The sequence below is a fragment of the Periplaneta americana genome, chromosome 13 (genome assembly GCF_040183065.1).
Source record: "Periplaneta americana isolate PAMFEO1 chromosome 13, P.americana_PAMFEO1_priV1, whole genome shotgun sequence".
Lineage (NCBI taxonomy): Eukaryota > Metazoa > Arthropoda > Insecta > Blattodea > Blattidae > Periplaneta > Periplaneta americana.
The window spans coordinates 12,444,445-12,470,473 of NC_091129.1; the positions used below are offsets into that span (position 1 = coordinate 12,444,445).

Below are 26,029 nucleotides of genomic sequence, written 5' to 3' on the forward strand. Positions count from 1 at the left end.
AGATATTCTGCGTCATCGTACGATGAAAGAGTAATGGAACGGATAAAGCATCAGCACGTAGAGCTGAAAACTCGGGTTCAAATCCCGGCGCCGGAGAGAATTTTTCTCCATTCCATTACTCCGTCGGATCCCGGCCAACTAGACACTCATAACAAGTGCACCTCAGCACATGTGTGGACTTCGGTCCTACGTTCATAGACATCTCTGACGTTGTGCAGAGGGCGGCCACTAGAGGGAACCCAAGAGATGGAGCTTAATCTGAGACAATTCTGTCCGACGCCGGGGTGGTATCCGGTGTGGCTTAGTGCATAAAGCATCGGCACGTAGAGCTGAAAACCCGGGTTCAAATCCCGGCGCCGGAGAGAATTTCTCTCTCTCCGTTCCATTACTCTTTCATCGTTTCCTTAATTTGTTCCTTACCGTTTGGTCTGAAACCCGGATTCCGGAAGCCATATAGAGGTCATTCTGCAGGTCTCTTGCAGTTTTTGTATGATGTCGAAGAGTAGATAGGACAATGTATCTGTCGTCCTCGGGGTTTGTTTTATGTTTACGGCCCTAGCCAGGTCTTCTACAATAATGACCTGTCTCTCTGTGCCTGTTGCGTCACCTTGTATACCACGGAAGGAGAAACCTCAAGCTCTCTAGCCACTCGTTTCAGTGATTGACCTTGTCGTATTAAATGCCTCATTTTGTCAGAGACTTTAATAAACAAGGCAATAATCAGCATTCATCACTGTAGCAACGTCAGAAACCTTACCAATTAGAAGTTGTCAGTGCCTTTCGTAATCAAAGATTTCTCCATAGTTGTTATTTCAGGTAATTACTTTGTATTTAGGCCATGGATCTTTAAAATTTGTATCCCTAGATTAAATTAATATTCCAATTTACATAATGGGTAGTAAGAATAAAGCTTAAGTACTTCCTCAAGGTTTATACTTTTGAGTATGAGCACTTCCTGTGATTATATACTCGTAACCATTATAACATACTTATTTTCGTAAGAATAAAGACATTCTACCTAACGGGAATATATACTCATCTCTACAGACTTCTTGATCGTTTAAAAGTTAGTATGTACTCGTGTTACCTATCCTCTCTGATCACATTGCACCGTGATGCTCAGTTTTTTTTTATAGACTTTCACGTCCTATCCGCATACTGTAGTGGTTTGTGTTTTGCTTTTTATAAATAAATAAATAAATAAATAAGTAAATAAGTAAATAAGTAAATAAGTAAATAAATAAATAAGTAAATAAGTAAATAAATAGATAAATAAATAAATAAATAAATAAATAAATAAATAAGTAGATAAATAGATAAGTAAATAAATAAATAAGTAAACAAGTAGGTAAACAAGTAAGTAAACAAGTAAGTAAATAAGTGAGTAAACAAGTAAGTAAGTAAACAAGTAAGTTAACAAGTAAGTAAACAAGTTAACAAGTAAGTAAACACGAAAGAGAGAGTGAATCAGATAAGTGACGTTAATAAACAGGAAACAAGAAAATAGTACTGGGAAATCGTCATTACGGGATGTTGGATAGAGATTACAATCCATTTCTAGAATTACAGTTATGCCAATTCTATTTTTTATTTTAGAAAGCTATATATATATAATTTAAAGTTACAAGTAATTGCATTTTGCAATTCAAATTTTACAAAATAAACTGTAATTGTTAATTATATTTAACAATACAATCTAACCTTATAATTTGATAGCCATTCATATTTTTATAGGTTATATTTTTATGAATAACAAATACGTGTTTAACCTTTTCCACATTCACTTTTGTGAAGCGTTAAAGGCTTCTGAAGTTCACGTCTTTTTCTATATTTTTCCATGAGGTACTACATCGCTCATAAATTCTGCTATTTTTTTTCATTATTTAACTTTAAACTGAACACAAATCAACAAATATTCAGAATTGAGCCTGCTACAAACCATACTCAGAATAACATGAGAACGAACTTATAAATATGAGAATATACTAGCTTTTATTCTTATCAAGCATGAGTATATATTCTTTACAGGATGGACACTTGAGTATATTCTACTATGCTTCCATGTTATGAGTATGTAATCAAAAATGAGTAGGTACTCATATGTTTTTATTCTTACTAACAAGAGAATATACTAAAAAAGTCCAGTATATACTATATACTCATGTTTATTCTTACCACGGATTGTCCAATTTTCAGCATCACAGCTTCAAAAAACACTAACTTATTCAATTTATTACAAGTGTTCCTCTAATTATTTTGAGCAGTGTATTAACTTCATACATAGGTCGAGATAGCAAAAAAGTGTCTACTTTGAAATTTTGAAGTAGAATATTTCTCTTGATTGTTGTATCCCCCATGAAAAGAAAAGTATTCCATTTAAATATTTCTTAGCACAGCGTCGCTGAAATAATATTTCCTCTTTACATTGTGTATACACATTAGCATATGGGGTGGGGCAAAGGCTAATTGGGATTTTCCGGTCTCTAATCGAGTCAGATACCGTGATATAACTCATATTTAATCCTTGCGGTGAAATTCGGTGAAGTCCGAAGGGCTTAATTAGTCCAATTCACTCTCCTCGCCTTCACACTGGGCCCCCCTGAGATCTTTTAAGATGCGAAAGAGAGATTGGTATGCGGCAGGCAACGGGAAGCTACAACATTTATCTTTCCCAAGAAAAACTGCAAATATGGCATGATGGGTCTTTCCACGGTAATGACTGGTCACTGGTTGAGAAGAAACTGCCATCTGAAGGATGCACTGGAAGGAATGGTGAACAGGTGAAGAGTTCGGAGTAGAAGAAGATATCAGATGATAGACCACTTTATAAGCACTTGTTTTTGCATTACTGTGGTTGGAATAGTCAAAGCTTAACATTTGTTCAGTCCAGACAAGAATTCAATCAAACATACTACAATGAGAATTCCAAATAATTGTCCCTGGAATACCCTTACCCCCGCAGCCAGTCTTGACCCGTTGGGGAACGTGGTTGGATGCTGTTAATTATTATACAGAACATTACGGCAAAATAATGGAGGTAATTGGTGCATTGGATAGCACAGACAGTTCCGCTGTTGCAGCTGTAAAATCATTGCCTTCTGAACAGCTATTGGAAGATATTCTGTTCATTGATTCTAATTTTAAAATCGTGTCCAAAAGCATCATCCTGTTAGAATCGTCTAAACTACAACTTTCAGAAGCCCTTAATATAGTGGATAAAGTATCACAAACCGTTATCCAAAATAACAATTCACTAATTTCAGAAAAAGTGAAATGTAAGTTGCGAAACATTATTGCTAAAAATTCTGCCTATTCACAACTTCGTATTATAAATGATGTACTATCAGGTCACGACAAGACATCTGAAGTTGGTGTACTAAAAAGTAGTGACTTTCCGTTCTTCAAATATGCACGTATTACATCGTGTGATGTTGAACGTACATTTTACAAATATAAAAACTGTTTAAGTGACCATCGGAGGAGGTCACTTTGCAGTCGCTCAAAATGTACGTAACTCTTCACTGCAATGCTCATATTCAAGGATGATGTGAGTATCTTACATTAAATTTGTGTATTTACATGTTTAGACATTTCCTACTTCAATGATCATTCATCATATTTCTTGAATGCAGGATACAGGTTTTATTGTAACCGCAGTATACTGCTCAGTGTTTACATCAGAGGCATACTCCATCCTTTGCACGTCCCCTTCTCATACAGTCTATACCGCGTGCGCAGTAAACCTTGCGATTCTCGTGGCAATTCCACGAAGTCTAGTTATCAGAGATCGGAAACAATCCTGTACTGACTGAAAGACACATGATTAATGACATTATTTTGAGAACATTTTCAAATGGGATGAATTTTTTTTTTGAAATGTTGAAAAACATCATACCACAATTCACCTGTTGGTTTGTCACAAAATTCCTCATTTTTTGAACTTCTTAAAAATGGACACAGCAGCAGTTCTACCACTTCTGCTCAACGCGAATGAAGACACAGGCTATGTTGTTCTCAAAGAGTGCAGAATATCTCATACTGTGCTCGCTGATTCTTCTGTCTCATACTCAGAACCGTTCAGAAATGTGCACGAATCACAGAAGTTTCATCACGATACTTAAATATTTAAGTGTAAATGTCATTGAAACAATATCAAAACTTCTGGAGACAAAATTAATTTCCGAGGACAAAAACAGGGACATTGGCTTCCCGGGAACATAAACTCAAAACCGGGGACTGTCCCCGGAAATCGGGTACGGCTAGTCAACCTACTTTCAGAATTTCAACATTTTTGCAATTCTTTTATAAAGACTATTATACTTTTACTACGTCATACTACTTTTGACCAATAAAACGGTACGAAAGGACGTATGTCAACAAATCATGGCTGCTTATCGCACAATTTTATCGCGTCCCTAGCATTTGTTTAATTTTATCGCGTCCCTAGCATTTGTTTAATTTTATCGCGTCCCTAGCATTTGTTTCTTTGTTTACCAACATTTGAAACTGCGCTGGTCTGGACGTCAAAAATATATATAAAATTACAAACCACTCCAGTCGATGCACAGCAGTTTCAAATATGACTCGCATTGGCATTCAAGAACAAGAATTAATAAAAATCACTGATAATGCCTATGCATCTTCTGAAATCCGATTTACAAATAAATGAAGAGCACCATTCGGAAATCCTGAATAAGTTGAATACACCATGTAGGCCTAAATCAACGAGTTCCACTTCTATTATGCACACGTCCAATATAACATCAATTGAACCACCAACCACATTCAAATTTGAAAATTGTACATTCAATAATTATTCCTTTTAAAATTATTCATTCGGAAATTCTGAATAAGTTGGATACACCATGTAGGCCTAAATCAACGAGTTCCACTTCTATTACGCACACGTCCAATATAACATCAATTGAACCACCAACCACATTCAAATTTGAAAATTGTACATTCAATAATTATTCCTTTTAAAATTATTCATGTTTATTTTTTATGTCATCGTCGTTAATTAAAACTTTTCTTAACACTTGTTTATATTAGTTAGGTTATGTTATAGCTTCTGCTCTGAGAGGATAAAAAGAACTTCTGCTATGTGATGTGATATTATGGATAGTCACGTATCAGAGATTGTTTAATATTAAGATTTATTGAATAGTAATCATTACAGTGTCTGTATAAAGACACTACTGCCATCTAGCATGCATCTAGCGTAATATTTGTAATGTTGAGATGGTACAATAATACATTTGAAGACAGTTGTATTTTCATGAGCCAATTAATATTTTATTTTATTGGAGTACTTTGTTACTTCTAATCTTTATATACTTTCTTCTAATCGTGTAATAGTCAATTAAATCCCACTCGAGTTTTGATTTTCTCTAGATAAATCAAAACGTCTAGTGAGATTACTGTTGAAAAAGCCCTCCAGTGTTACGTGCTATAGAAAACTCTAGAACTGTAAAGGTGAAGTAAATGTTTAAGACTATTTCGTTTATATGACGTCATTCCATTTTCGACCAATGAAGTGTAATGAAATTTTGAATTCCAACCAATCACAGTCAAACATCGCGATAATTTCTGCAGCTAGATTTATCGCTGTCAATTTATCGCATGGTCGTTCTTTTGTTTAGTTGGTGTCGCCAACTGTTTCCCCTTAAATCGATGAGCATGAATCCATTAAGATGCATCTACACGGTTAAACTTTTCTCTCAACTTTACGCATTCAAGGAATGAATGCAAGATCGATATTTAATATTAATATATTTACGCAGTGAAGACGACGTTTAAAACTGCGTACCATGTAGACACAAAATCTTCATGCATCTTAATTGAACCCTAGATCATATATGTAAATATGATCTAGGATTGAACGTACGTTTTAAACTTGATTATTTCAATATTCTTTCCAGATTGCATGTGTACGCTCATGGAAAATTGAACTGTGTAGATGCAGCTTTAGTCCTGTTATACACTACAGTGAGATATAGCTGTCTCCACACATATTACATAGTTATTCGTTCTCGATGTAGTGTGCAATGTAACGATGAAGTACTAAGAAGTACGAAATTCTACTTCCACATCTAAATCTTCATGTTCTAATTCCATGTCCATTGTAGGCTATTTGAAGAAAATTACACTCCTTCATTCAGATTTGATAACTGCGTTTTCAACAATTCTTCATTTAATTAATGTATTAATCAGATTACTGTAATTATATTATAACATTTTAAATTAAATTATTATTTCAGCAGATAATGAAAATGTATTTATTTATATATATACTAATAATAAATCTGTAGCCGAAATTTTTCTGGTAATTTTCGAGTTTCCAAAAATAATTGGTCCTAACATATATAATTAACCACCCTGAAACCGAAAATCGCTTTTTTGAAATTTTTGTTTGTATGTCTGTCTGTCTGTCTGTCTGTATGTTTGTTACCTTTTCACGCGATAATGGCTGAACAGATTTCGATGAAAATTGGAATATATAAATTAAGTTCGTTGTAACTTAGATTTTAGGCTATATGGTATTCAAAATACATTATTTAAAAGGGGGTTATAAGGGGGCCTGAATTAAATAAATCGAAATATCTCGCTTATTAATGATTTTTGTGAAAAATGTTACATAACAAAAGTTTCTTAAAAATAATTTCCGATAAGTTTTATTCCTTGAAAAATTTTGATAGGACTGACATTTAATGAGATAAATGAGTTTTAAAATTAAAATAACTGCCATCTAAGGCCGTATAATGAAATAAAAAACAAATGAGTTTGTCTATAAGGGGCCTTGGACAGCAACAATCGAAAGCTATGAAAGATAGCCTACAGAGAATGTTTCTGTGTTTGTATGAAGTAATATCGGAAGCTAAATTAACCGATTTGAATAATTAATTATTATTTCACCATTGGAAAATGTAGTTTCTCTAGATGGACATAATGATATAATGTTATTACAGAGCTTCTGATATAATATAATATAATATAATATGTAATGTTATATAATATAATTTAAGTTATTTGAAGGGTTCAGAACCATAGTGGGCCAAGCGCCATTTACTGAATACGTAGAAAATAAGGGTTAAAATTAAGTTATTACCATAATTCAATGGAAACCTATAACAAGTAAAATAAAATATACACATTAAATCTAAATGATGTCAGTCTTCATTAAACTATGGTTGCATGTAATAAAAATTAGAAACAAGAAACAACGGAATTAATCTTCTCAAAAGAATATTGGACAAAATTTTGTACGACGTCAACAAAAGTGATATTCCTCGAAAGTTACCAGAGTTAGTCTTGTCCCCTTCTTAAAAATAGGTAAAATTATGGACTCCTTCCATTGTTCTGGTACAATTTCCTTTTCCGTATCGGCGAAATACTGACATTATTTGTATAATTTGCCTAATTTGTATTAATTTATTATAATTCTATATGTCCATCTTACAGAATCAGTCTTCAAACATTTAACATGCGTTCAAGATTAAAGATTAAATTATGGGTGTTAATAATACAAATAGAAATAAAGTTAGAGAAGTACTTGAACAGAAATAACTCTATAAATAAATTCGTAACTTACAGTTGGGCCACTGGATGAGAAGAAATTGCCTGCTGAAGGATGCACTGAAAGGAATGGTGAACGGGAGAAGAGTTCAGGGAAGATGATGATAGGCCTAGACGACATTATGGTATATGTGGATCATATGCGGAGACAGAGGAAGACCGGAAAACATGAAAGATTGGAGAAAGCTGGGTTTACAGTGAAATACTTGCAGAAAACTATGCATCGATGAAGTAATATACTTTAATTATAAAATGAAGAAGAAAAATAATAATACCTTCCGAATGAATAGAGCTCGTGTTCGGTTAGTGTAATCACAGACATTCAAAGGGGTACGAGGAGTTTCCTGTAATTACTGTGTGTTTCATTCACGTACTGTAGGCAAGCAGTAGCGGTATCATGTCGCTCTACAAACTCTGTCTCTACGAGCAATAAGAGGTGGTTTCGTAAAGATGAGAAGGAGAACTTCTTCGTTGTTCTGTCGGACAAAATGTAATATGTTTACTTTGCTCATCGGTTCAATTAGGAGTATATAGAAACATGTACGTGTATGATTATTGATATTTTTAGATCTTCTTCCTAGAAGGATAAAATTATTAGGTTTTTTCTCCATTTTAATCTTCTTAATCTTTAGATGAGGGTAACTATTTATTAGTTATTCATTTAATAATAATATTGTAGAAAAACTGATTCAATATTATGTGCCAACGAACTGTTAAACACCGGGAATTGACATGTCTTAAATCAGAGCCAGGAAGAGAAAGATGAGATAAATAAATGTAAGGAAGTCGGCTACCTAATGGGGTTTGAAATATCTCGTGCTCTAAAGCCTTTTAATAGAACAGAATTTCTCAAAAGAGTAATGATTAAAATAGCTTAAATAACTTGTCCGTAAGAAGTTTTTAATTTTTAAAAACTACGAATTTCTTGACCAAGTATCAAGAGAAGAATTTAGAAAATTCCTGATAATATTCAAGAGGAAGGTTAAAAAAAGAACCAAGAAAAATCGTATATTATTCGCTGGCTCTTGATGACAGCAGTGACATTACTGATACAGCAAAGCTTGAGATTTTTATCCGCGGGATTGATCAAGATGTTAGTACAAGAACCACCACTGGTTGTAGTTTTCACGCCAAGTACCTTTCCTCCGTCTCCTTACTTCATAGGCTGTAATCACTGCAGCTCGAGTTTTGGTCATCGCTGATCTACAATCAGCAATAGAGACGTATGGCGAAGTGTATAAACATCGGTTAAAAACGCAGTAATCGTAATTATGAAACGACGGTTAAACAGTAACAGTGGTTAAAATATAATTTCTGTGCACCATTCATAATCACAGATTACTTAAACATGGCTAGCTGACACCTCATTTAACCAGAGTAAAGTCTATGCTGGTGTACTGTTTTTCTACAAAATGACTAAAGGAAAGCATCCATACCGCTGCAAAGATAATAGTCAACGTCTAAAAATGACTGCCCTCACTCCGTTCTACATCGAAATGAACGTGTCCTACATTTTCGCTTTGCATTTGTTTGCCTTTGGGCGCTATTATATTTGCGAGTTGCATTTCGTTGCTGTTAGGTTAAAATCGTACAAAATAGAAAATTGAATGCAAAAATGATTATATCCCAATGTGTGGTTGAAATGTCGCTAGACTTAATTACTAGAATTTAAATATATTATATATAAAAAGATGGAATATCTATAAAGGAAAAGAATGCAGATGATCAATAGGAATGTGTATACGATCAAGGACCTCATTTACACGAGGGAACTGTTCATTATCCTATGTTCTCTTTGTTCAGCCAGTGACGTAGAGAAAGAGACATTCGAGTATTCCCTCTTAAAATACAGAAAATATCAGTTACATAGAATCGTAACATAAGCAGCCGATCCGTAGGAGAAATATGACTTTTTGTGTTATATCAAGTGATCCATTTGTAGATTTTGATAAACGAAATCCCACCTGAAATTTTCTGTCACCTAATTCCTCTTAAGAATTCTCTCTTTCCACTAAAGAAACTTCACGTTCATGCTCTATCCAAGTAATTCAAGTACTGTACAATAATAATCGTCTTCAAAATAAACATCTGTGGCTCTGGCCGCCATTTTGCTTTACTTGGTCTACTAATCACTGGTTATCTCTTTTAACCGCTCGAATATGGCCGGTTAGAGATTACTGTGGTTAACCTCCTATTTAAGTCGTAACCGAGGTCGATCCACTGTAAAAATGCTTAACCAGAGGTTAGGTGACAATTTTAACCGGTGGTTACACTAACCGACGTTGATGCACGTGGGCAGTAGTTATTTAAATAATACAACTAGTAACTGATAACAGTACTCGCTATGACTGCGTCCCGGCTTGGACCTACTTACGCGAGAGTTTAGAGCAGCGGTCATCAGAACACTGCACCCTCGAACTAGCGTCTCTTACCCGCGGACAAGACACTGCCCCTGCGTGCATTAGTCGTTGCTGGCGGATATGCTGTCTCTCTATCCCTTGTGCACGACGGAGCATATTTCCTTACCTTCCATGCACTCTACCCATTTCAGCGAGTGCTGACGACCACTGGTTTAGAGGATGCTTAACTATTTTGTAAACGAACGTACCTATACTTGCGTTGTGATGTCAAACATAGGTACTTGGAATCAAGCAACTTCATTTCAGCTTAATGTGATATTTGAAGGGTCTGGGTATAAAAAATGTCGATGTGTACCTTTTGACATTTTTTTAGTTGTGTAGTACAGTCTGTTTATCATCCAGTCTGCTGTCAAAAAATCTGAAAGTTAGAATTTATAAAACAGTTATATTACCGGTTGTTCTGTATGCTTGTGAAACTTGGACTCTCACTCTGAGAGAGGAACATAGGTTAAGGGTATTTGAGAATAAGGTGCTTAGGAAAATATTTGGGGCTAAGCGGGATGAAGTTACAGGAGAATGGAGAAAGTTACACAACGCAGAACTGCACGCATTGTATTCTTCACCTGACATAATTAGGAACATTAAATCCAGACTTTGAGATGGGCAGGGCATGTAGCACGTATGGGCGAATCCAGAAATCATATAAAGTGTTAGTTGGGAGACCGGAGGGAAAAAGACCTTTAGGGAGGCCGAGACGTAGATGGGAGGATAATATTAAAATGGATTTGAGGGAGGTGGGATATGATGATAGAGACTGGATTAATCTTGCACAGGATAGGGACCGATGGCGGGCTTATGCGAGGGCGGCAATGAACCTTCGGGTTCCTTAAAAGCCATTTGTAAGTAAGTAAGTACATTCTGTTATTTTTACTAGCTTGTAGAGTCACCACGCGCTAATAAGGAACGTAGAACTTGTAAATCAGGTTTGAAGATACGAGTATGTAATGAGGGGGGAAAACAGTCGCTGTCCATGCGTTAAAACGTAATTTTCTCGGAACAGCCTATTATGAACATTTACGTTTCTTTCTCCTAATTCTTCATATGACGGCAATTGTTTTCCTAGAAGGACTATGATATTTATAGGTTTTGATATCCAAGTCTTTATCTTGTTCATTTTGTAACAATGGCTATATGAAAATCACTAATCCTATTAGGGCAAAGTTGCCTAATTCCGTAATTCCCCTCCCCCCTCCCCGTCTCTCTCTCTCTCTCGTATCATAAGATAATATCACAGTCTACTATATACAGTCACGAAGGTTGAGTTTTGAGGGCGCTAGAAACAATAGACTGTGATGATTCTATTTTGCATTGCCTGTAATGAGGCGATAGTAGCGATCCTAGTTGTGAGCAACTACCTAATGTTTGCATATTTACTACGTATTTAGCTTCGCGACTGTATATACTAGACTGTGATAGTATAGTGAGGGGTGCGCTTTTCCCATTTAAAGGTTAAGTCGCCTATGCCAAACTTCACAGGTGTTTGTTGTTCCTTGTAATTTCATTAAGGTCCTATCATAGCAGTTCCATATGTTCTGTGAGAAAAAGGGTTGTTGTCTCCCACTACCGCGTCTTCGACCTCTAATTTCTGCATAGTCAAAAATTGGGAGCAGTTCTTCCTCAGCCACATCTCGCAGCTGGTCAAATTCAAGTGTCACATCTACGGTAGGGCTGGTACCGGGAGCGAATCCAAACTCTAAACGGGGACGCTTAATATTCATCCGCCAGGCATGACGCTGCGCGGAGAAGAAGGGGGTTGAAGAGAAGTCATATGGCTCCACGTGAGAGAGTAGAATTCGCTCTTGGTGCCCAGCCTTGGCCTACGGCAGTCATGTCAATTGATGCCCATAGGAGCAAGCGCACGCTTTAGAGCTCAGGAGAGCCTGAGCGCTTTACAGCGGAAAGGAAAGAGACAGACGAAAGAGATAGTATATGCCGCTTCGTCGAGCTATATACAGGGATGACCAGAGCTGATTCAATAGATAAAGGGAAGAGAACTTATTAAAACTGTATCCATGTTAATTTTTAGATTTGCCTGAGAAGTATAATTGCATTATAAGACTGTAAGTTTTAATGTTAATGCTCATTTTTCACAAGTTTAATTTTTTTATTCAATAGAAATATTTTCTCAACTTTTTTTTTATAGAAAAGTGAAATTTTCAGATATAGGCCTATTTATTTAGTAGCCTTACAGAATGTTTTCGTAAATCTAATATACCGTATATACGTATTACTGAAGATAGTGTATTAAACATTTTGTAAATATTCACATGGAAATTGTTTGTAAGGAAATGAATTAACAAAGCAACTACTGTTTCATCGTAAGCAAAAGATATATGCCCATGTGTTGTAAAAATGTCAGCTCTATAGCTTCAGCAGATTTCGAGAAAATAATTTAATATTCTGATGATAGGAAGTTGCTCACCAATATCACCTTAAAAGCACAACGCGATAAGAGTTTTGTTATGGAATATTAGTTACACTTAAAACATATAGAGCACCTAGGTAACTTTGCTTTGTACTGTAATATTGTTTTGATTAGTTTATTGATTACTTTTATAAGGCTAAAGGTACCATCAATATCAATTCCAACTTATCAATCTTTCTTTGGGATATCACTTTCTTTATGAATGATGTGTTTCATCCATTTAGTACAGTATAGTTGTACTACTATGGAATTTATGTGAATATTCCTTCTTAACTCTTTATTATGTTATTAAGATTTAAAACACAAGTGCAATATTAAGAAATTGGTGTTAGTACTTTTGTTTTACAGACAATATAGATATATCAAACAGAAAGAAGCCATATAAAAATAACGACATAAAATTTCAAGTTCCGTTTGAAGTTTGTGCACCACTGTTTTCTTAATCCAACAGGTTGCTTATTCATACACACAACCCTTCCTCTTTCCATACTTAGCGCTTGATGCCCGCGCAAGACGTCAAGGTCAGAAAAATGCGCTTGCTTTGACATCACTGAAATAAGGGAATGAAAATGAAGTCTAAGTTCACTGTAGTCTTCATTGATTTCTTCAAGCTCTATACATCGCCAGAATGCTTGAGCGAGATGAGAGACACCCAGCAATCGTTGACTGTTCCAATGGCACTCAAAAGTGCAGATTCGTAATCAACCGAAATAAAATCCGGCATCAATGTTTTATTACATCGAGTAAGAATTTCTTCTTTTAGTTTCTCAAACATTATCCGTAATTCGTAACGTATTACGAATCGTCCAAGTGACGAAAAATTGTGGCGAATGATCCGAATCCCATCCTTTACACGTTAAGTGTGGACGGGTCTTAGGGCCGGTTTCACCAACAGAGATTATTTTCTTAAACTCGATTAATGTTTTTTAGTCTGAGATTTTCTGTTATTGCGTTTCACCATTGTGTTTTTCTGATATAATGCAGATTCATAAGACAAATTCGAGATGAAATATTAACTGTTCAAATCTCGCTGGTTTACAACATTAATCTAGGCCAATGATGTCAAAGCAAGCGCATTTTTCTGACCTTGACGTCGTGCGCGGGCATCAAGCGCTAAGTATGGAAAGAGGAAGGGTTGTGTATATGAATAAGCAGCCTGTTGGATTAAGAAAACAGTGGTGCACAAACTTCAAACGGAACGTGAAATTTTATGTCCATATTTTTATATGGCTTCTTTCTGTTTGATATTATCTATATTGTCTGTAAAACAAAAGTACTAATACCAATTTCTTAATATTGCACATTCATAAAGAAAGTGATATCCCAAAAAAAGAGATTGAGTATGACATGATAAGTTGCAATTAGTATTGATGGTACCTTTAACCTTATAAAAGTAATCAATAAACTAATCAAAACAATATTACAGTGCAAAACAAAGTTACCTAGCTGCTGTATCTGTTTTAAGTGTAACTAATATTCCATAACAAAACTCTTATCGCATTATGCTTTTAAGGTGATATTGGTGAGCAACTTCCTATCACCAGAATATTAAATTATTTTCTCGAAATGTGCTGAAGCTATACAACACATAGGCACGTATCTTTCGCTTATGATGTAACAGTAGTTGCTTTGTTAATTCATTCCCTTACAAACAATTTCTATGCGAATATTTTCAAAATTTTCAATACACTATCTTCAGTAATACGTATTTACGGTATATTAGATTTACGAAAACATTCTGTAAGGCTACTAAATAAATAGGCCTATATCTGATAATTTCACTTTTCTATAAAATACAGTTGAGAAAATATTTCTTTTGAACAAAAAAATCAAACTTGTGAAAAATGAATATTAAAATTAAAACTTACATTCTTATAATGCACTCATACTTCTCAGACAAATCTAAAAATTACCATGGATACAGTTTTAATAAGTTCTGAATATAGCTCGACCACGCGGCATATACCACCTCTTTCATCTGTCTCTTTCCTTTCCTCTGTGAAGCGCTCAGGCTCTCCTGAGGTTAGAAACAAAAGAAGTGCGAGTGATAAAGAGTCGGGCATTTATAAAAATTCTTCCCGAGTTTAATTTGTTTTCTGTTATTCTTCACATCATCTCTGGAAAATATAAATAAATAAATAAATAAATAAATAAATAAATAAATATATATATATATATATATATATATATATATATATATATATGGATTAAAGTAACTGAGATTAGTTTTTGCTCGAATAAAATTGGTGAAACACACACAAAATAATCTCGATTAAAAATGAGATTAACTATTTACTGAGATTAAGTTAATCGCGACAATAGTTATTAATCTTGTTTGGTGAAACCGGGTCTTAGCGTAGCGAAAGCGGCGGGGAATCCCGGATTGAGCCCAGCAACAGAGCACTGAAGCAGGAAAACCACACATGCGGCAGGTATAAATAATGTAAATGTCATTCCAATCGTGCCACTCGGTGAGAGTTCAGAATGCGGGCTGCTTGCAACGCTGTGGAAACCTTCCTGGCCCTCATGACCTCCTTAATAAACACGGAGCCTCCAGCGGACATCAACTCACTTCAAGATGGAGGCGTCTTTGACTTCATCATCGTCGGTGCTGGATCAGCTGGCTGCGTCTTAGCTAACAGGCAAGTATCAGCTACTTTAAGATTATCAACAGGGTTTTGATTTATCTAGAGAAAATCAAAACTCGAGTGGAATTTAATTGACTATTACACGGTTAGAAGAAGGTATATGAAGATTAGAAGTAACTAAGTACTCCAATGCAATTAGTACATTATGCAACGAGCCTATAATGGTAGTAATTAAGACGCGAGTATGTTTATGAAACGAGCGCAAGCGAGTTTCATAATTTTCATACGGGTGTGTTGCTCCTATGGTGGGGGATGGTTGTTTGTGTGTTATGTATCATGATGTCGAATAATGTGTGGGTATTGAACTGTAATTATGTATTAAGTACATGTTGTGGGTATGTTATTGTATGTTTGTATATTTCGTATTGTTCTAAGATGTTTAACTGTGGACTTTTTGGTGTGATGTTTAGAATTTCCATATCTGTTTCTATATTACTGTAGTCATGATTATTGATGATAATGTGGTCTGCATAATTTGATGTGATGTAGGGTTTGGTTATAGCTTTAACGTGTTCTTTATATCTTGTTTGAAAGGTTCTGTCCTATGTAAAAATGTGGACAACTATTGCATTTAATTTGTAAACCCCAGTTGAATTATATTTATTTGAATGTTTGATGTGAGTATTTAGATATGTCTGTGTTGTGTTATTTGTTTTGTATGCTATCTTGTATTTTAGTTTTCTGAATGAAGTTGCAATTTTGTGAGTATTGGTATTGTGATATGTTAATGTTATGTATTTATTCTCGCGTGTTGTTTGTGTTGGTTTGTTCTGTTTTTGTTTTGCCTTTTTTATTAGTGTGTCTATTATGTTAGGGTTGTATCCATTGTCTTGTGCTATATATTTTATTGTGTTTAATTCTTCAGTGTAGTTGTCATTGTTCATTGGTATATTAATTAATCTGTGTGTCATTGTACGGAAAGCTGCATGTTACTGTTTTTACATTTATGATTTAAAACACTAACCATTCTTTCGTTCGGCGAGGGAAGGGGATGTTTGTTTCCAAATCGACTGTACGGCACCAGGAAGGGTTCTCTCTCATGAGGATGAACATCATTTCAAAAAATTATCCAAAATAGTTAATTTTTCTACAGACTCGTTACTTATGAAAGAACCTGTATACAGTCTTAATGGTTTTCAATTATTGTTAAATAAACACACGGATATTCTGGTTTTACCTGAATTGTTTTCATACGTATCATTTGCATGCATTTCATTACAGATTGTCTGAAGTGCCGCAATGGTCCGTGTTACTTCTGGAGGCAGGCGGAGAAGAACCTTTCGAAGCGGATATTCCAATCATGGTCGGACTCGTTCAGGGAACTCGCTTAAACTGGGCGTACCACACGCAACCAGGAGTGATCTGCGGTGGTCTGGAGTGTCCTGTCGTCAGAGGCAAGGGTCTGGGAGGCTCGAGTACGATTAACGGCATGCTGTATGTCCGTGGCAACAAGCGAGACTACGACCATTGGGCTGAGCTTGGTATGTCACGTGATTCACGTATTACCTTCGGAAGGAGCACTATTCTTTGGTAGCGCTCTGCACCCAAAGGGTATTCATAATCCTAACAGTCAGATATCATAGATGAATATATAGTAGGATGCGAAACTTACTGAGTTTCCCGTAACACATACTAGAGGCACTGTTGTAAAAATTTATCTTTTTTTTTTTTTAGTAGGTTATTTTACGACGCTTTATCAACAGCTCAGGTTATTTAGCGTCTGAATGAGATGAAGGTGATAATGCCGGTAAAATGAGTCCGGAGTCCAGCACCGAAAGTTACCCAGCATTTGCTCGTACTGGGTTGAGGGAAAACCCCGGAAAAACCTCAACCAGGTAACTTGCCCCGATCGGGATTCGAATCCGGGCCACCTGGTTTCCCGGCCAGACGAGCTGACCGTTACTCCAAAATTGATCTTGCTGCCACCTGTTGGGAGGAGGGGCGTTATTACATCTAGCAGCGCACCAAGTAGCGAAAAGAGAGGAGCGTTTTTGCAAAAGTCGATAGATGCAGTCATTTTAGAAAATGAATTACATATGGATATCATATGTTTTCTACCTCCGGAATCGATCTATGAAATCAGATTTACTAAAACTTGATTCATACCGTATGTAGAGACTACCAAACCTTCCAGGTTTTTTTCAAAACTCGATAGGTCCTGTCACTTAGTGTAATTTCTGTAAAATCTTGATTTCTGCATCTATCGACTTTTGCAAAAACGCTCCCAAGTTTCTATGCATTTAGCAGCGCACCTAGTGACGAAAATGTTAAACTGTACAGAAAGTATTCCCTCCCACCCTCATCGATATTCAAAACTAACCCAATTTAAAATAAAACATTTACATTTTTATTCCTCACGGCATCTTCTACTGAAAATTCTTACCGGAGCCAACAGGAAGATAAAAGTAACGATCTATTTTACACTACCCAATTAAAATATAACCAGACAGAGACAAAAAAAAATAAAGCAAAAGGTTAGATAATTGGGATTGTATTCTTTGGGTCTTTATTGTACAGCGCAATGGAAAAATCTGCAAGAACTACTTCGACAGTTCAGTTTATTATATTACTATTACTTTACAATACATTCAACAACACTATTTTACAACGTCCATAAACATCACTGTTTAACATACACTGCTTATACACACACGTAGTATCACTTTATGTTCACTTATTAGCAAGTTTCTCTCTGCCATCATGTCTCCTTGAGCAATATCTCGAACGGATAAATAGAGAACTCTGGGTAATGTACCCAACACGTAGTTCTGATGTTCACCACCTACGACGTTGGGCGCTGATCATCTTATTTGAGCTCCCTGCCGCCAGATGGTGCTGACCGCAGTTTCGCATCCTATTATATATTTATCCATGAAGATATACTGCAACGGTTGAAGTAGCTTTTCAAATATTGCAATCACTTATAGAATAAATACATTTTATCTTTCCACACTAGAAGAAGTAGGGTGAAAGCGGCAGTGCACACACGCTGCCCGTTGAGCGCTCGGTTTTGAGTCAGGAACAGCCATGTCAAATGTTATCAGTACATTTGCTCGCTTTAGCCAGTCGTTGCTCGTACTGTCGGACCATCGGATCTGTGCCCCTGCAGCGCTGTCGTCGTTCTTGGAAAAGTTAACGCCTTTACTCACTCCATTCCACCAGCTTTCCTCCCACTACGTCAAACTGCAGGCCACGAACCTTGCCGAAATAGGAGTGTTGCCAAACTTCCGTCAAACAGTGTCATGTCTCTTGAATATTGTTTATTAATGTATGTATTTATTTACACTGCAAGTGGGCAAGCACCCGGTGGCAGTGGTATATACAATATTAACAATACACAGTTAAAATGATAAGCAATACACAATAAAATTTACAATACATAATAAAATTTACAACACATATACAATTTTATACACAATACAATAAGAATACACAATACAATTTAACACAATAATAATAAAACATAAAATAAAACACCTAATTTTACAACACAACCTACATGATTATGTATAGGTCCTACATAATTTTCAATAGTCTTTCACTTTACTCTCATCTCATTCCCTGTAGTGGCACTATGACGCATTTCACTGACACTTTAGCACACATTTCACTGACACTCTGTAACACATTTCACTGACACTATAGAACACATTTCATTGACGCTATAAATTATCACTGATCGGAACAGTTCATTGCACTGTAAAACCATAACTTCACTGACTCACCTCGCTTCACTGATACAACAGTTCAAGTAAGTCAATTAATAACACCCTTATGCATACTGTACTTATAAACAGAACTACATTTAAACTAAACTTTTCTAGTCTAAGACCCTCTTACACGCTATTTTTAAATAATTTACAATTCAAACCAAGGAAGTAAACTCGTCAGGCTAGATAAATACATGCCACCTTAAAAAATTAAATGTTGAATGTCACCTTAATTTTAATTTTCACTTTATACACAACTCTTTAAATTATTCTTGAATCTCCTTAAGGAAGGACAGCCCTCAAAGACCGCTGCAGGTAGGTCATTCCAATCATTTATAGTTCTATTTAAAAATGAGAATTTACCTACATCCGTTTTCTGTTTCCTACATTTGATTTTAAAATCATGATCGTTCCTACCATAGTAGGTTGGCTTTTCTAACCGAGCCGTTATGTCTACCCATGCTTTCTGACCTAGATGTGCTCTATACAATGATGTTATTCTAGTTTTCCTACGTCTGTTTTCCAAAGTTTCCCATTTAAGTTCTTTTATCGTATCGTTCCCATCTTCTCTTTTACCTTTAACAAATTTAGCTGCTCTATACTGGATTCTTTCTAAGGAATTTATCTGATATATTCTATAGGGATCCCAACATGTAGTTCCGTATTCCATTAACGGTCGCACTAATGTTAGATATGCTATTTCCCTCGATTTGGGGCGAGGTTAATTATTACTCATTCATAATTTAATTTAAGTAGGGCTAATGACGCTGATTGACTTCTACGATTATTATACATGATTAGAGTGGGTATTTGTTGGTTAAATGGAAATTACGTGAAGGAATCTACAGTATTTCGTTTTTCAAGAGAAATGTTTTCGTCATAAATACTTCGCCTTCACCTCATTATCTTATTTTGTTAGGTTCGGAACGTGATCTTGAAGTCTTAATGAAATTATAAAATTGTATGAATGAATGAAGATATAGTCATGTACCCTCTTTCTTTGTCATCCGGGCTTGGGACCGGCTATGGCGAAGTTACTATAAGCTACGGTCTTATTATTTACATACTATATAACATAACATGCTGATAATGTGCAGAAGTTCTAATTTATGCTTATGAAAATAATTTACATATTTACGAAAGACCAAGGCTTGTATTATGCATGAAATTACGGAGGGCATATCCCGGACATATCTGAATCTGAGTCACTACTATTGCTACTGCTGCTGTCTTCATCCAAGTTGATAACAAATCTAGCTACTTCCTCTTCTATTCCGTAACGTTTCTCTTCCATCTTGGAAATTTATTGCTTCTCTCGCAACCTTCAATAATTTCTTCAAAGTCGGAACTTCTTTCTGCATGGTGTAAAATTCTTGTATCTTTCTTCTTAAAATACACCAGTCCATATCATCTACAAGAATTAAAGGTTTCCTTGGTTTCTTCTTCCCTGTGATTCTAACTTTTCATCTCCTGCACAAACTCCCTTTCTCCTGATTTTCTTTATTAGGCGCTCTGACCTGCGTATATAAATTATAAATTACATAAAAATGTTGTATTATATTAGTATTAGTTAAATAAGTAATTTTAATACGTAATCAATCGAAATAAAATAAGCCTAACCTGTGATCGCATCTGCCCTTTTCGTTGCCTGATTTATAGGAAACATATATTGACCTGTTTCTTTCTCTTCATCGAAAAATGCTATTACTTGCTTAATATTTTTCTCACCACTCCGTGCTACAGTATTCATGTTGAGTTGACAACACTGGACTACAAGTGCAAATAGACTGTCACGCAAGAAGGCCAAAATTGTAAATAGTGGGGGAGAGAAAGAGAGAGAGATAGGAATGCAGGGAGAGAAATGAATTACCGAGGCTGAGAAAGAATTAGGGTTCAGTTCGCATATCTTACGGGGGCACAGATCCGATGGTCCGACAAACGCACGTCGCTTCTCCTACCACGCCTATAAGAATGGCAGCAAGGATATTTTATAGTAGGGTTGAGTACAGAGGTCTTTCAGTGTTTAAACCAATATCTCGTCAATAGAACTCATTCGTCTCGTATGTGACAGAAAACTGGAACAACAATACAAGGAAAAGGCAGGGGTTTAGTCTTGCGAGTGCGCCGCCCAGGTACTTTCTTCTGCAGCGTGGAATCGTCCTGCTTCTTTATTTTTAACTGTTAAAATAATAATAAATTGTCTTACTTGTTCCTTACTCAATTTTGTATTTTATAAGTATGGATTAGTAGTAGCTAAATAGCAACGGCATTATAAGAAATAATAACAATAAATATTATAGTAACATTAACTATAATAGTCGCCCTAGGTAGTGTTGTTGGTATAGCGCTCGCCTTCTATGCTCGAGGTTGCGGGTTCGATCCCGGCCGAGGTCGATGGCATTTAATTGTGTTTAAATGCGACAGGATCATGTCAGTAGATTTACTGCCATGTAAAAGAACTCCTGCGGGACAAAATGCCGGCACACATCGGCGACGCTGATATAACCTCTGCAGTTGCGAGCGTCGTTAAATAAACCATATTTTTTTACAATAAATATGGCTGAGACATTTATTACTACACTATTTGTTAATATTTCTTATTAGGCCTATATGTATACTTTTCGTGTTTGAAATTACCTTCGAGTTTGTCCGAAACTATAATCGGCACCGCTTACGAAGGTCACTAATTGCTTTTATTGCACTCATTGCTAATGAAGCTTTATTCCACTTGGACGGAAATGTTAATCGACATATGTAATTGTTATGTTACAGAGAATTCTAGAGTTACAGAAGAGACAGTTTCAAGATGTGGATGAGTCACATTTTGGGCACTGATTGAATGGGGGGGGGGGACTGTTTGGAATAGGAATCTTATGCTTGGATATGTTTATGACAGCAGTTTGAGACTTTAAAGTGACTCTGGATGATATTTTTGTGTATTGTACTTCAATTTGAGGAATTGACTTTACCATGGTAATGTATCATTTCCCGTACAGTCATCACAGAAAGCGGTCAAACGCGTAGCCATATTTCTGACTCACCCTGTAATCAACATTGAGTTTGAACTTTCCAAATAATTGTATGTTCACCAGAAATTCCAAAATGATGTGCAAGATTTTTACCACAAACAAAAGATATAAAAAGTTTACCTGCCTTAAAACACACTACATTCTATACTGTACCTCCTTAACTTACTGAGAATTACAGTAATCGGAATTATCAACAGTAATCTCACTAGAGGTTTTGATTTATCTAGAGAAAATCAAAACTCGAGTGGGATTTGATTGACTATTACAAGAGTAGAAGAAAGAATATAAAGATTAGAAGTAACGAAGTACTCTAATACAATAAAATATTAATTGACTTACGAAAATACTGAACTTTCTTCAAATGTATTATTGCACCATTGTATTCCGCTAGATGGCATTAGTGTGTTATGATTAGCTGTTTTCTTGTTATCAGTTGTGCCAACTATAGAATCTTCATTGAACTCTGTGGACGGTTACTAGTCAAGAAGGCTTTGTTGATTCAGTTTCATTTTTATTAAGACAGTTGCATTCCACTTCAATTATCCGGATCCCAGTAATCAACGTCACTTGACAGATGATTTTCAATAAATCTTAGTATTAAACAATCTCTGATACGTGACTATTCATAATATCATATAGCAGAAGCTATAACATAACTTAAATATAATAAACATGTGTTTGAAAAGTTATAATTAGGAATGATGAAATAAGAAAAGTTTTAATTAAGACTGATGAAATAAAAAATAAATATGAATAATTTTAAAAGGAACAATTATTGAAAGTACAATTTTCAAATTTGAATTTTTTAGTGTTTGGTGATTAAGTTGATGTTATATTGGACGTGTGCATAAAAGAATTGGAACTCGTTGATGTACATGGTGTATTCCTCAACTTATTCAGGATTTCCGAATGGTGTTCTTCATTTATTTGTAAATAGGATTTCAGGGAAGATGCATAGCTGTGACCAGTGATCTTTATTAATTCTTGTTCTTGAATGCCCTGCAGAGGCGTATACTGGTTAAAGGGTTTGGGCTACCGCTGACCCTATTATTACACAAAATATATCTAACAATTACTTTAATTTTAATTACTATGGTAAAACTAATAATACAAAATTATTACATTATGTTATATTATAAACTTTTTCTTTTGCAATTTCCTTGGGCTACCGCCGGTAGCCCCGGTAGCCCGCAAAATGCGAGCCATATTTGAAACTGCTGTGCATCGACTAGAGTGGTTTGTAATTTTCTGTTTTTTTGACGTCCAGATCAGTGCAGTATGAAATGTTGGTAAACAAAGAAACAAATGCTAGGGTAATGATAAAAATAAACAAATGCTAGGGACGCGATAAAATTAAACAAATGCTAGGGACGCGATAAAATTGTGCGATAAGCAGCCATGATTGGTTGAAAGACGTCCTTTCGTACAGTTTTAGTTGTCGAAAGTAGTATGACGTAGTAAAAATGTAATAGTCAATGTAAAGTACAATCTCCTAACCATTCACCTAAGGATGCAACACGGAAATAAAATAAGCTACTGCAATTTGAAGTTCGAATTATTTATAACTCAATTATTTTCTTTTTGTCTAGGTAATACGGGCTGGGATTTCGAGAATGTTCTACCATATTTCAAGAAGTCTGAAAACAACTTAGATCCTGATATCAATAACAACACAGAGTACCACAACACTGGCGGCTACCAGGCTGTTCAGAGATTCCCTTATCAAGATGAAAGTGTGAAGAATTTGATTTCGGCAATCAAAGAAATAGGAATCAAGGAAGTGGACATCAACGGCAAGCAACAACTTGGATTCATGCTGGCTCAAACAACACAGAAGGGTGGCTTGCGCCAGAGCACAAACAGAGCTTTTTTGGAACCCGTGCGCAACAGAAAGAACCTCAAAGTCGTCACCGGCGTTAGAGTCACTAAAGTGCTGATCCGTCCAGGCACCAACACTGCTTACGGCGTGGAATATGTTGCAGAAGGAGATCGCCGACAGGCAAAACGTTTCTTCGCTAATCATGAGGTTATTATTAGTGCAGGTGCCGTAAATTCTCCGCAGTTGCTCATGCTGTCCGGAATAGGACCCAAAGAAGTTCTTCAACCTTTAAAAATTCCCGTTATCAAGGATTTGAAAGTTGGAGAAAACTTGCAGGATCACGCAAATACTCCAGGTGTTTTCTTCATGTATGGAAAATATGAGGAACCAGATATGGATGATATATTCTTGAATTCTTTGAAGTACGCCCAACCTAACAGGGAGGGACCATGGACCTCTACAGGAACAAACCAGATTGTAGTTTGTGTCAACTCGAAGTACGCAAACACATCAATCGATTATCCAGACCTTATGATCCACTTTTTATCCTTCAGCGCTCGGGATGGTGACGAACAAAATAAAATTGTGTTTTATTCAACAGTTCTTAGACCGAAGAGTCGTGGCAAGATCACCCTTCAGAGCGCAGATCCTTTCTCGCAACCCCTCATCTACCCGGATTACTTCACCGATCCTGATGACATTAAAAGACATCTAGACAGTTTCAATTTTGCCAAGAAACTTGCTGAAACTACTGCCTTGAAGGAAGCTGGATTCGTGTTGAATACAACCTACATGCCAACAGAGGAAGATTTCAGAACTGGAGGTAATCCTTTTTGGAGGGATCCTGAGAGTTTATTCCAATTTTCCTATTACCATCTCAGTGGAACATGCAAGATGGGTCCTGCTACAGACCACACTGCCGTTGTCGACCCCACGCTCAAGGTACATGGCATCGAAAGACTGAGGGTTGTAGATGCATCCATAATGCCATATGTTGTTAGTGCAAACACTAATGCACCTACCATTATGATTGCTGAAAAGGGAGCAGATATGATAAAGAACTATTGGAAGAGTAGAGTTAAAGGAGGCTGAATAACATAAGGTCAAGTGTAGTTATTAATTCCATTATATACAACCTTAATTTACAGTATTTGAAATGTTAAATAAAGTGGAAATAAATTAAATTTTATTGTGAATCTTCCACATTCTTTAAGATCGAATTTCGTGAAATTTCTTCTACCGTATTTCGATTTGAATAATTTTATTGTCTTTTTCTTACTAAATTTCGATTGTACAGGGTCATCATTTTATTTTTACTAACATTTTTAATATTAACCTGGCTATATCTTTAGAGAACCGGAAACACAGTTTGCTACCCCCTTCCACGACTGTAGTTTGATGATACTGGCGTAAAACACAAAAAGATCACTCTACTAGGTATAGGAGGGAAGAAAAGTAGTTCATCCATTTACGTAAACTAGGAAATATCGAGATTTTGAGTTTGATAATTTTCGTTAGGTTTTTGTTTAATCAAAATACAGTACAGTATTAACAATGAGTGTTTTTACTCACGAACTGAGCTTTCCACTCGGACATTCATTATGCAGTGTATATTATACTGTCTACAACTCATTAGAGTACACTATAGAGAATGAAGTTGAATTGAAAAATAATCATAATATGGATATTTAAACACATTTTTGAAAATGGTGGCCGTTCATTTCGATACAGTTTCAGTTCTAATGTGCATATTATCGCACTATAGACTATTGTACGTAATTCCAATTACCAGGTTCGTACTTCGTATCAGTAACTCATGTTGAAATAATTTTTTACATACTCTATAAAAGAGGCCTTATGTAATGTAAATTCAATCTTCACTTCTGCTCGATCCGAAAAGATAAAATTACTCAGACATGCTATCTACTGTCCGTCCAAGTGGTTATGCCGCAGGATCGTAGAAAGGGGGGAAATCACGTGACAGTTAATTACTTAACGAAGCCCTTTTATTTAAGTTACTTTAAACAGTTGTATGATATTACGTAAACGTCCAATTCCTAAGAGAAATTAATGTTTTCAGAAAAGAGCTAAGCCCAGCTTTTACAGAGGGGCGAACAGAAGCAGATGGGGGAAATAGGGATGCAACGTAGGCAAACGGACGACAGTACCTGTGCGAAAATATGATTCAATATTGAAAGCTCTTTCGTCACTGGAAAACGCGAACATATTTCTGGAACGTACTATACTCACTAACTCAGTGCTATTTACTATATGCGGCCTTGGTTCTGTGTGGAGGACAGTTGGAACTTCATTAGTAGAAGGGTTGAGAGTGAAGTACATTAAAAACTCAGGTACAATAAAAATTGAAGTAAAAATAAAATGATATCCCCGTATATCTTCTAA

The 26,029-nt window shown here is 35.8% G+C and overlaps 2 protein-coding genes across 2 annotated transcripts in view; one reads left to right on the top strand and one right to left on the bottom strand.

Annotated features, from left to right (window-relative positions):
• LOC138711749 (T-box transcription factor TBX10-like) overlaps positions 1-26,029 on the bottom strand; it is a 306,742-nt gene that overhangs the window by 134,882 nt on the left and 145,831 nt on the right. The window lies entirely within an intron of this gene.
• LOC138711746 (glucose dehydrogenase [FAD, quinone]-like) lies at positions 14,869-24,822 on the top strand. Its single transcript, XM_069842926.1, has 3 exons — positions 14,869-15,062; positions 16,290-16,549; positions 23,397-24,822. The coding sequence occupies exons 1-3, from the start codon at positions 14,905-14,907 to the stop codon at positions 24,716-24,718; spliced, it is 1,740 nt and encodes a 579-aa protein (XP_069699027.1). The 5' UTR covers positions 14,869-14,904; the 3' UTR covers positions 24,719-24,822.

Coding starts and splice junctions, on each gene's coding strand:
- LOC138711746 (XM_069842926.1), top strand. CDS start 14,905: ATGCGGGCTGCTTGCAACGCTGTGGAAACCTTCCTGGCCCTCATGACC. Junction 15,063..16,289: donor GGCTGCGTCTTAGCTAACAG/GCAAGTATCAGC, acceptor ATTTCATTACAG/ATTGTCTGAAGTGCCGCAAT. Junction 16,550..23,396: donor CGACCATTGGGCTGAGCTTG/GTATGTCACGTG, acceptor CTTTTTGTCTAG/GTAATACGGGCTGGGATTTC.